General features: G+C 36.5%; 1 protein-coding gene across 1 annotated transcript in view; it reads right to left on the bottom strand.

Annotated features, from left to right (window-relative positions):
* The window catches only part of Huwe1 (HECT, UBA and WWE domain containing E3 ubiquitin protein ligase 1), a 146,043-nt gene that overhangs the window by 45,973 nt on the left and 87,293 nt on the right, over window positions 1-12,777 (bottom strand). The window contains exons 24-34 of the mRNA XM_048796695.1: window positions 12,211-12,392; window positions 11,696-11,790; window positions 9,850-10,041; window positions 7,455-7,671; window positions 6,723-6,845; window positions 5,920-6,157; window positions 5,065-5,295; window positions 4,019-4,141; window positions 3,087-3,182; window positions 2,485-2,754; window positions 1,244-1,396 (exon numbers count right to left, since the gene is read on the bottom strand). Of these exons, the coding sequence (XP_048652652.1) occupies window positions 1,244-1,396; window positions 2,485-2,754; window positions 3,087-3,182; window positions 4,019-4,141; window positions 5,065-5,295; window positions 5,920-6,157; window positions 6,723-6,845; window positions 7,455-7,671; window positions 9,850-10,041; window positions 11,696-11,790; window positions 12,211-12,392 (1,920 nt within the window). The remainder of the gene's footprint in view (window positions 1-1,243; window positions 1,397-2,484; window positions 2,755-3,086; window positions 3,183-4,018; window positions 4,142-5,064; window positions 5,296-5,919; window positions 6,158-6,722; window positions 6,846-7,454; window positions 7,672-9,849; window positions 10,042-11,695; window positions 11,791-12,210; window positions 12,393-12,777) is intronic.

Consider the following 12,777-nt stretch of genomic DNA (forward strand, 5'->3'; position numbering starts at 1 on the left):
CACACATACTAGGCAAGCATTCTGCTACTGAGATACAACCCCAGCTTCTTGACTACCTTTAAAGCTTTTGATTCGCAGATAAGCTTTATAATATTTTTTTATGTTTGTGTTACTGGGGATTGAATCCAAGGGTTCTATACTAACTAAAATCTATCCCAAGTCCTAAATTTTATTTTGACACAGAGTCTCACCAAGTTGCTGAGGACACCTTGCCATTCTCCTGCCTTAGCCTCCTGAGTTATTGGGATTATGTGTGGGCCACTATGCCCATCTCTAAGGAAGATGAAATAATGTCCAACAAAAAGTGACTATTTAAACAAACCAAGAACATTGAAAACATACAATAATGTATGTATGATATGGGAGAAGTTATAATTACAATGTTGGACAAAACTGTCTACATACACTTATCTAAATTGTTTAAATGGACAGGAAACGGATTAGAAGAAAATACAAGACTTTACCTGTGATTCTTTATAGATAGGGACCCATGAGTGACTTAAATGTTACATTCAGTGTTTTGAAACCTTTCTCACAACTACCTATTTAGAACACAAAGACCCATGAGAACTTAATACATATTGGATGTATCTCTTGAGTTGCTACAAAGGGTTTATTCCATTGAGTTCAGGTTGCTATCAAAACATGATGAGTTACAAATGAAGAACCAGGTGTTCAAGGTCACTGCTTCCTAAGGACTTTCTGTGTTTATTGGAATAATAATGTGTCTTGACCAAATCATTCTCTTAACTCAAATAATCTGCTGACTAGCCAGGGTAGGGAAAGGATAGACTAGTCTGACTACCTAATACCTATTAATACTGACAACATCTAATTTCCATAGTCTATCACACTAATGCTGCTGCCAGTTAGGTTTCCTAAGAGAAGCAAAAATAGTCCATGACTCAAGTATGATAATCATTTAAATATTCATCTTTTAAACTACCACCCCACAATCTGTTGATTCAACTAATTAAGACTTATTCTCTGAAGACCTTCTCATACTGTCTATAAGTAATGTGTAGTATGTCCTTCCTAAACTCACAAAAAAACCTAATGATACAATTTATGTATCCACAGAATAGTTTTATTTTGTTCTTAACCATGCACACTTAATTCTCAGGAGCTGGGTTCATGAGAAGCAGGTATCATAGCTTATACTTCTCCTTTGATGTCTTGTGTGGTGGTTGTTTGATAATTTTTTAATGAATGGATTATAGGGCCTGAAAGAACTAAATCTTACCTCAAAAAGTAGCGTTAAAAGCAAGATTCTAGTAGCCAAATTGGAGGCCTGGGGCAAGGTGGCCATCTGACTGATCCACTCTGACACAGTTTTTGTGTCACTTGTTGTTAGGGGAAGAGCAGCTTTGATCAATACATCAGCAGCTTCCCATACCTAGAAAAGCAGAAAAGTGTCCAAGTTATGCAAAGAAGCGAGGTTTGTGAAAACACCCTCAATCTTTTAAAATACTCCCTCCACCCCCAAAATGTTAACCGAGGAAAAGTAAATAAATAGTAACTTATTTACCACAGGGATTTAATGTCTAAGAAAATGTGATGTAGTCAGCACAAGGGCTTAATTTTAAGATGCCTACATTCTAAGTTAAAGGAAATCAATGTTTAAAATATTCTTGGGGCATAAAGTCAATAACAAAAAGGTCATACCAATTTATACTCTTATCAATAAGCTTTCATAATAACCCTCCCAGAATTATCATAAAAAAAACCTCGCAATGCTAAGAAATTTTAATTTGGTTTTAGTCTACTCCTTAATCTATTAAGGTTTTAAGTTTCCTTAAAATCATTTGTTAAGCTCTTGATACAGATTAAAAAACCCAAACCTTTCTGTGAAAATATCTTATGCAGTTTTTCTTTAGTTTTATGTTTTTATGCCTTAAAGTTATATAGTTCAAAAAGTTTTCCAATTTTGAGTTTTCCCCCTGATTCTAGAATTAGAAATCATACAAAAATTTTAATGATTTAAATATATATGCTGATTAAAATAATAAAGGAAATATAATGAAAACATTAACTGGCTATCTCTGGGTATGGGGATTTAGGATAATTTATTTCTTACCCTACTTCTACAATTAGCATATATTTTATAATGAGGGAAAACATTCTCTAAAAAGAAAAAAAAAGCCAGGTAGGGGAAAGGATATGGTGGCTGAATAGGAAGAAAAAGACACTTATTTGTGAGGAGGGGGCACAATTAACTTGGTTCAAGAGTGAAACACATTTTGGACTGTTTAGATGAACCCAAGAGACAACTAGAAAAAGTTTTAATTTTCCCAAAGCTATTTTGGTAACATAATTAAATTCATAGTTGTAGGAAACATTCAGGCAAAAGCAAGATTATTTTCAAAACAATTCAAATAGAACCATATTTAGATTGCAGAAATCCTGGATTTCCAGAACTCGGGTTGTTAGATGGCAGGAAAATTATTTCACATACTTGTTTCTTCTGGTCCCTTGAGAGCTCACCTGATTGACTACTTGCTTCAGAATCATGTCACGATAGTCTGCTCCATTACGTTTGATGGCTGTCATGATCAGATCACACACACGATACACTGTGTCTGGCAGCTCATCAAGAAGGTGGAAGCAGCCTGGCAACATGGTATCTGTAAATGTGTGGAGCTCATCTTGCTCCAATGGGTCAGCATCCTGGAACTTTTCTAGACATTTAGCTTCTTCCTCTTCTTGCTTTTCCCGAGCTTTTCGTTCCTCTTCCTCCTTTCGACAGGCAACTTCCTGGAGACAAGAGAGAAAAAAAAAGAGTAGTACATAGGACAGGTGAAGGAGGAAAGATATGGAGACCCTGGGAACACAGTTACCTTACAATATGAATATCCTTCTACCTTTTCTAGCAGTTGATATCTTAGTAAGGGTGTAGCAATAAGTACAAGGACAGCCACAGAGCTTGGGCCAAGACAGAGAAGGCTAAAGAGGATGACTCCAATACCCCAAAGCATTGCCAATTATCTGCAGTATCCTATAATATTGCCCCCAAATCATTTTTAGTACTGTCCTGTATTTTCTATAAGTGTAATAGACTGAAGTAACTGATGCCGTTTCCTGTTTACCTCAGGTGACTCTGCCCTTTGATCCATTGGAATATCCTGTCCTAGAGACATCGCAATTGCTCTCATCATCTGGTCCTCTTCGGACATGCTGAGATCCTAGAGTGACAACAGAAAACCCAATACTTACACAAAACCTAAACAAAGAAACACAAAAAGAGGCAACCCTGGGGCTGGGATTGTGGCGCAGTGGTAGAGCGCTTGCTTAGCATGTGTGAGGCATTGGGTTTGATTCTCAGCACTACATACAAATAAAGGTCCATCAACATGTTAAAAAAAAAAAAAAGGCAACCCAATTCGCAAGGAATCAAGATAGTCTGTTCAAGCTTTAGAGTGGAAGAGGCTCTGAATGTCTCAATAGTAAAGAATATAAAAAAACTAGGTAACTAGGTTTACTCAAACCACATAAGAACAACAATAGAGGTCTCACTTATAATCATATCACACTTGTAATCCCAGTGGCTCAGGAGGATGAGATAGGAGGATCGCAAGTACAAAGCCAGCCTTGGCAAAAAGTGAGGCGCTAAGCAACCCAGTGAGATCCTGTCTCTAAATAAAATACAAAATAGGGCTAGGGAGATGGCTCAGTGGTTGACTGCCCCTGAAAAGAACAATAGGGGAAATCACAATGAAAATTAAAAGCTTCAATGTGACTACATATTCTGTACACCATGAAAGAATGTATTTTGTGCTGGTCACTGACTCTTGGCTCTTCTACAAACAAAGTGTAATAATATGCATAGCTACGGGATAGGAAGCTTTTGACTATTACATTCAGAAACACTGAGTTATCATGAAATGAAAATATCGACAATGGAGAAGGATGAAAATGAGAAGCAGTTTATAGAAAGACCAGTGATGGAAGAATGAAGGAAAAAAGGACACCAACAGCCAAACTGTTACTCTGGCATATAAAAGCTCCTAAACCAACTCACCCGAACGACTCCTCCCATGATTGGAGGAGGGTGGGTTAGAAGGTACTCTGTGGCCTGCTCCATGGTGCTGGTGTTCAACAGGGCTTCCATGGCATGTTCTCTTGTGAAACCCATGTCCATGAGCTATAACAATAATTTAAGAGCTCAGTACCACAGTAATAGCAAAATCCAAATGTAAATAAAATAGAAAGGAACATTTTTAGGATGGAAACTCAAAAATTTTCTAACTTTATGATTCATACAAAGAAAAACAAGTGGATCCCAATTTTTCTGGAAAACTGGCAACAGAAGAAATAACTAAAAAAAACTTATCTAGTGATCATTACCTAAGAAAAATATATACCACAATTTTACAATAATAAGAAAATTAACATCCAAAAATTAAAGTAAAAGCAATTAGCAAAAATTTCTCAATGACAGCAATGATTTAACATATTACTTGACTGTGCATATGTAAAAATCAGGCATAGAACTAAGTGACTGAAAGAAGCAATGAGTATCTTGGGAATGACTTTAAAAATACTTTGCTATATTTTCTAAACATTCTAAAGTAAGCATTACTTTCACAATCAAAAGGGCATGTATATACAGAAGACAGATTTGAACAGGACTCTAGACTTAAAAGAGAACCTCCATATAATAAAATTCAGGGGGGAAATGCTAACGTGGACCTACCCAATTTTTAAAATTCAAAAAAATGGCTCTTGTTGGAGAATAAATGATTTACAAGAATCCTTCCCTTTACAGATTAATCAGAAAGCAGCTGAGCAAAATTTGACTCCAAAGAACAGGCAAGTGTGAACATCAGAATGAACATGCTTAGGAGGACACAAATTTGTGTTACCTATGCCAAGAACAGAGACTATACTCCTGCTTCCCTCGGGAGGAAAACAACAACAACAAAATGTTAAGAAAGCAGGGAATTTAACCTACTTCCTGGTTAACAGAACCAGACACTAGTGGCATATGAGCATAGAAAACTCACAAGCATTGTACTTCATCTAGAGCAAAGTGGAGGTTCTAGAAGTGTGGGGCTAGCCATTTACCTGCTGCAGTTGCTGTTGGTTGACTTGAGGTTCCCGGCGAGATCCACCTTCTTCTTGCCCTGAATCCTCTTCTCCTCGAGACCCCTCTTTCTCTTTGCTTAGTCTTTCTCGAATCACAGGTTCTCCTCGGAGGATGTGGCACAGAATGGCCAGCATGGACTCAGCCATTCGCCCGCCATAGACTTTCAGGGGTTTGCGGTTCCACAGGTTCTTAATGCAAGTAAAGGCTGCCTGGAAGTCATTTGAAAAGTGTGTGAAGATCTTTTTTGCCTGAATTCAAAGTCCCAGGAGAAATATAGGTGACAAAATTTTGGGACAATCCTTCCACAATCAGTTAGTGTCCACAAAATTTTAGGTAAGTACTGCCAGAGCCCAAGTAATCATGGAGAAGGAGCATTTAATTTATCCTGGAAGTATCAAACTGAAGTTCATAGTTTATATGTACATAATAAAGAAAATTCAAAAATGGTCTCTATTACTTTTCTATAAACAGCCCTATCTGTGCCTAGAATCCAACGTTACTCAATAATCTTATTACTGGGGGGCTGGGGTTGTGGCTCAGAGGTAGAGCACTTGCCTAGCATGTGTGAGGCACTGGGTTCGAACCTCAGCATCACATAAAGTAAAATAAAGACACCGTGTCCACCTATAACTAAAAGATAAATATTAAAAAAAATAATCACATTAATGGGCTGGCATACATGTGGAGGAGCACTTTCCCAGCACAAACAAGGCCCTGGGTTTGATCCCCATCATTGTGAAACAAAAACAAAACCTGATATTTTATTAAGGAGAGTGAGAATTATCCAGTTAGCACAAGAAATTCCTCTTGGCTTTAGAATGAGGAATACTCACTTTCTGAGTTACCACAAGGAAACGAAGAGCACTGAATTGTGGAAAGTTCTGGACACCTCCTGGCAATTTGGCAGGCAATGAATGTGGAGATTCAAGTACAGTAGTGGGATTCACCATCTTTTCCACAAGCATAAGCCAGGCATCTAGGAATTCTCCTGTGCCATCAGGTAAATCTGAATGTTCCAATCCCTCAGACACAGGAACTTTGCCTCCCATGGACAGAGCCCAGTTGAAAGTTCTAAATTCAGATACGAGAAAGTATGGGGATAAAATACTAGTATTTTAGATAAGGCAGAGGATTTACATTTAAAGGGTCCCCAATGTCTATATGAATATATGATCTTCTTGGAGTTACTACTTAAAATTTGTTCAACATTTATTAGCTCTACTTTCGAAAGCCTTAAACACATGCGCGCGCACACACACAGACACACATACACCCCACTCCACTAAAGCTCAGAATAGAAAACCTCTGATCAAGAAAAATAAAAAAATTTTATCATATTCAGAAAAACATAAACAGAAGTCTATTAAAAATACGTACCAGGAACTGGAAGCCAAATGAGTAAAAGCAGAAGGCCTGATGAACACCCCTAGGAACAGGCTAAATACCACCCAGCACCCTTCAAGGAAAATGGAGACACATGTGGTTGGTTCCCAGAATATGAAAGGGTGTAACCAATGGCTATTTTGATACATCACACTGTCACAAGATAGGTGACTCAGAAAGATGTGGGATAGCAAGGCACACAGAAAAGACCAAACTTCAAGAAATGCTTCTCTATGAAGAAAATGACCCTTACTCAAAAAGAGCATTGTGGCCTCCAGAGCAGAGAAATTTCTGCAACATGAGGTGGTAGGGATACTTCCTTTCATCAAACAGCATTGGGGAGGTGAAACCAACTGAACATATGAAGAATGTCAGCCTAAAAGAGGGAGAAAGAAAAAGTTTAACCTTTTCTGAGGCAGACAAAAAAGCAATTGGGAAATTCACATAGAAGCTAAGTGTAAAATTTAACAATGCACCAAAGTGACTGACTGAAAAGCAGGTGGGTAACTTGTATAGTCATTAAAATTTCAAAGACAAGAGAAGCACACTTGTAACCCCAGTGACTTGGGAGGCTGAGGCAGGAGAATCACAAGTTCAAAGCCAGCCTCGGCAATTTAATGAGACCCTGTCTCAAAATAAAAAAAATAAAATAAAAAGGCTAGGAATGTGGCTCAGTGGTTAAGTGTCCCTGGGTTCAATCCCCCCAAAAGAAAAATGAGATACCAAACATGACACTTGCCACCTAATAAAGAATATAGGGTCACTGATGTGCAGTTCGATTGCAAATGCTTTTAAAATTTCCATGTTCTAAAACTAGGTACAACAAAAACAAGGGCCTTACAATTTATTTGAGGTACACATCTACAACAAACAAGGGACCTAGTCCATGTATTTAGTGGTTGACTCTCCATTTAAATAGAATAGGAACAAGTTATATTAGTTTTAACGAAACATTCTTGTCCCTGAATCTCATGCAGAACCTCACCTGAAGCGAGGAGTAGGTGTATATGGTGGGGGCTGCCAAGATAAGCCCTTTGTGAGGAGCTTAGTGAGGGCTGAAGCTGTTGATCGAGCAGCAGGTGTTGGTGCTGTAGTGGTGCTAGCAGCATGATGGCTCCTTCTCTGGCGGACAGGAGACCCCACACAAAGTTTAACAAGGAGTCCAAATAGCTCAGCAAGTGCTCGGCCTAATCTGGAGGAAGCTGGAATCCAGAAATCAGAATAAGGGTGTATAATATTCTCAGAATAGTTTCATTCCAACAGAAACATTACTGTTAATACGTTTTTATGACTGACCACTTACTCTGAACAACACCTAGGAAACTCCACATGACAATACAAAAAGTTCACAAGGGAAAAGTGCCTCTTTTGAAAGCAGGAGACAGAAGAATGCTGACATTCAATACATAACAAATGTGAAAGACAAGCACCCATACACTGTTATAGAAAGTATAAAATGAAACTGCCTTTGTAGAAGTAATATAGCAAGGTGCATCGATAAACTAAATGATACATCTACTGAGTTATGGAGTCACTTACAAGTCAACTTTATGCTGACAAAAATGCTTGAATGATTTGGAGCAGAAAAGATCACATACACTATATATTATCTGATCACAACATAAAACATAGGCCTAAAGGAAAAAAGATTGCTAGGAAAAGTGTAACAATTTTGAAACTGGATTCTTAAGGAATTAGATTATAGGCATTGCAATCTCCTTTATAGGACAGTTTTCAGATTATGTTTAAAAACACAAAAAGAGAGGAATACAAATAGAAACAAAAGTAAAAGGAAAAATGTATAAAAAGGTAAAGAAGGACTGAGGATATATAGCTCAGTGGTAGAACACCCGCCTACCATGTGTGAGGCCTTTGGCTCCATCCCAAGTACTGGGGGAATTTTTTTTTAATTGTAAAGAAAAAAAGCCCAAATATTGCTTTCTTGCTTTTTTTGAAACATTTTTCTTTACTTTTTTCTATTTCTACAATGACTACTACTCTGAAAAAAACAATGCTGTTATAGCACCTTTGAAATAAACGTTATTTATCCAGAGCCAAGTAGGAGTAAGTCTGAATCAAACTAAGTCTTGTAAGGATGTATGTACACTTATGAACCTACTGTGTAGATTTTATTTGAGCTCATGTCACATATCATGTTCAAAACTTATCTCTGAGGTATACAGAATAGTAGGACAGGAAATAGTCCTAAATGGGCTAAAGATATATGCACTGCGTGGTTGGAGGCTGAGTATATTCAGACTCTTGAAAACCCAACAAATTCAAATAATAGGGAAATGCATACGCTTTCATGCCCCTGATTTCAGATAGCAAAGTGGCTCAAAGGTAGTTCAAGGATAAGAGGAAAATAAGCCAGTAACCACCAACAGACAGGTATCAAAAGCATGGACTAGGCCTAAGCCCACATAGAAACTCCAGAATACTCCAAGGTCCTATCAACAAAGAGTAACACAACAAGGACAACTATTTGGATGGTCAATTTTACTTCAATTTGGGGTAGATTTTCAAATTAAAAAAATGAAATAAATTATAATAAAGTATAAAACTCATAGGGATTTAAGATAACAAATGGAAAGAGAAAAACCAACACCAAAGGCCATTTTCTGCTTGCTTATTGGAAGGGCCCCAGACTCCCAAGAGCTATGTCTTTACTTTTCTTCATATTTGTATTAAGGAGTTAGAAAGTGGCAACTATTGAGGAACACACAAAATAGGTTCCCCAAATGCTGACATTACATTCACGGCAAAAGAGAGCAAAGACAGACAAGTACACATCTTTAATGAAGTTTTGTACTTTATCAATGTGTCTTCATGTAGATGACAAAATACAAAATACAGGCCATGTCACTTTCCAAAGTTTTCTTTAAGGGACAAAGAAAGGAAGATATCAGACTGGTAGAGTAGTCAGACAAGTGATCAGGAGAGCTTTGTAACAAAGCCAAGGGAACAGTTATTTCTACAAGGATATGGTAGGTCAGCTAACATGTGGCACAAAGGTAAAAGGTAACTAAGAATTATTCAGTGAACTCAGCAATAAGGAAGTTATAATAGGTACCTTGGCAAAATATTTCAGTGGAATGGTAGGAGCAAAAGCCATCTGCAATAGTTGAAGAGTGAGTAAGGAGAGAAGGAATTATAAGAAGGGAGGGTATAGATGGCTCTCGGAAAGAGATTCTCTCATCTCTGTATCCCTAGAAGCTAGTAAAGAGCGTATCATAGTAGGGTCATCAAACTACATGTGATTCACAGAAGTTTTATATTTCTTTACATGAAATGATACAGCCTTTGCAACTCAATTTGCTTGAGGGCTGGCTAAGCCTCTGAAAGCCAGAAAAGGAAGTAGAAAGGAATGAATCACTCACCTGACAACAACGGCTTGATTTGTTTAATTCTAGCTGCCATGGCTGGTGTGATTTTAGATTTGCCCTTAGAATCTGAAGCAGTAGGTTCATCTGTCTCCATGGGAGCCAATGTGTCACCATCTAGCCCAATGCCTTCCAATAAGCCCTGGGTAGAGGCATCCATACTTCCAGCTGTTCCATCCTGTTCCCCATCTGCAGACATAGAGGTGAGCAATAAGATCATGTACAGCCAGCACTTACCTGCTTCCTTGTTCTGAAGAATCCCAAGAAAGAGCTACCTATGGTGTTTGTTACTCTTCAAATTTTAATGACTTCCTAAATCTGGGAAAAAAAAAAAAAAACCACAACCAAAAACCTGCACTTATATGATATTCTCTATGAAACTCTACTAAGCAGCTTATTGCTGACATGGATAGTCTTAACCAATGGAATACCATTCACATAGACTACTGTTGTAGGCATGATGGTGTCATGTGGATGTCCCTTAGAATTTTGTAGTTTGTTCAATAACTCAAATTGGATATCATAGAATGTCACTAGAGAATTCTATTTCCTATTATTTACAAATTTTGAACATGAATGAGTGATATGTACTTAATTTTTGGTGTGTGCACTCTTAGGTTTAAGAATTAACTGTGAACTTTATAAAATAAGTCATTAAGTTTTCTTTTTGTTCTGGAAAAATTTACATAGAAACCAAGTACCATTTTTTGGTTGCTAAAGTGAGAGTATTATAAAAGGCAATTATTTTACCATGAATCTAATTTCATTCATAGTTCTTAACAAATTATTTTATTCTTTCACTGAGTTAAATTTGATATATTCTGACTAAATTTGAGAGTATCATTTTTGATTAAGTGGGTACATTTTCTCCAAAATTAACTATCAGAGGTGTGTATAATTCTTTTCCACTTCTCTAACAACAAGCTGTCATACAAGTCCTTGCTTATTGGTTCATCCTTGAAAGTTTTTTTCTCCTTACTAATTTCAGTATGAATTATTAAGCCTTTCAAATACAATTTTATATACAGAATGTGTTAAATTGCTTTCTTCATAGTTTCTATCAATTTTCATTTGCTCAAAATAGAATATAAGAGATCTTAAACTTTCTGAAAAGTTGTTTTTATTAATTCTAGGTTTGTTGCATTAGGGTCAGAGAATTTTGTGTGATTTCTGCTTACTGTGCTATGGAAATTTTATAGCAAGATAACAAAAAAATTTTCTAAAGCTGTACTGTTTAATAGAAATGTATTTTCAGTGGCCACAGTAAAAGGTAAAATAGGTGAAGTTTATATTAATATATTGTTTAATCCAATATGGTCAAAATTTTTATTTCAACCTGTAAAAAATATTGGAATTTCATACTGAAAATTAAAATCTTTTGATGGAGTGAATTTTAGCAAATCAATATTACATTTTATGAAACTACCTACAAAAGATGTTCATTTTTCAAAATAACACATTATAAACTTAACAAGAAATGGCTGATTTTTGTACTTTTACATGACACTTAATTGTTAATTAAAAAGATCTATGAAAATGTTTTATCTAAGACTACTATAAATGTTCTCTGAAAAAAACGATCGGGCAGACATTCCAAAATGCTGTATGTGATTTTAGAGGCATAAATATGGGTTCTTGTTTCTACTGTATTTTCTAACTTTTTTTAGTTGTGTCTTTTAGTGAGAAAATGATAAAAATAGTTAAAATTTAATTAAAATAGTGAAAGGATAAAAACTGAGGTCTATGTATGAAAAGAGCTAACTAAAATTTCACAATAAACCTACAGACACAGGGACAGAACTTAGAAGAATTAATGACTAAGATTTTAGTTTCTTAGAGTTACCTGATCTTTTTCCGCCCTGGGTCGTACCTGCCTTCTCATCCTTTGGAACCAGTTTCTGCATGTCCGCTTGGCCAAATTCACACCCAGACGGTAGGCTGCAATAAGAGAAACAGTCAGCAAAAAAAAGAAAAAGAACTACTTTCACTATGCATGGTCTCTAACTTGCTTGGCCAATATTATCCCTCCTTGGAGTACGTAAGTTATCCTTACTGTAATAAACCTGCAATTCCTCAGACAGCATTCAACAAAGTTTCTAGCATAATTTTTTTGTATCTGGCTAATAAAAATAGAATCAAATATTAAACACCTACTATACTGACACAAAACAGTTGGGACATCAAATCAAAGACGCACAAGATGGTATAATTTTTCAGTAAAGTGTGAAAGACAAGAAAGACTCAACATTTTATCATGCTGTCCACCCTTGACCATAGCTATCCCTCCATGCTTACTGAGCTTAAGTTGTCTGTCAGAAAATGTAATAGGGATATTAAGAGAGATGATCATTCTTTTACCTGTTTGGGGTACACAAGGAGAGGAGGACAGTGCTTTCCCACACCAGAGAACAGTATAACTGGCTCAGCTTGCTCAGAACACTCAACCCCAACTGGGAACCCCACTGGTTAACGGAGATGGAACGAATCTCACTCTGCAAACAAACCAGAAAGAATTTCACATAAGAGATAGTCTTTCTGAACAATTATATACAAAAACCAACTTTCATCTGTTTTCGAAGGATAAGAAATTCTATTTTATTTCAATGCTATTCTCCCAGAATTGTACACTTCATCAAACTATCCCCATTTAAGATCACAGTTCCTTAAGATATTCTCTTAGAGTACTTACATACGATTGTCTAATATGCCTTCTCATTGCTTTTTTGTAAAGTGAAAGACAGGTATCAAAGTAACTGTTCTAAACAAAAAAAACAGTTTAAAACTATTTTCTGATTTTTTTGGTTGGTGGGGGAGTGGGCTTATTATTTCTCTCCAATTTCTTTCCTTCAGCAAATATGTGGATTTATTTAATTTGTTGAACTTTTTTGCTTAATTTCCATTTGATAAAGAAAATGAAAATAAATC

The sequence above is a fragment of the Marmota marmota genome, unplaced genomic scaffold (assembly GCF_001458135.2).
Source record: "Marmota marmota marmota unplaced genomic scaffold, marMar, whole genome shotgun sequence".
Lineage (NCBI taxonomy): Eukaryota > Metazoa > Chordata > Mammalia > Rodentia > Sciuridae > Marmota > Marmota marmota.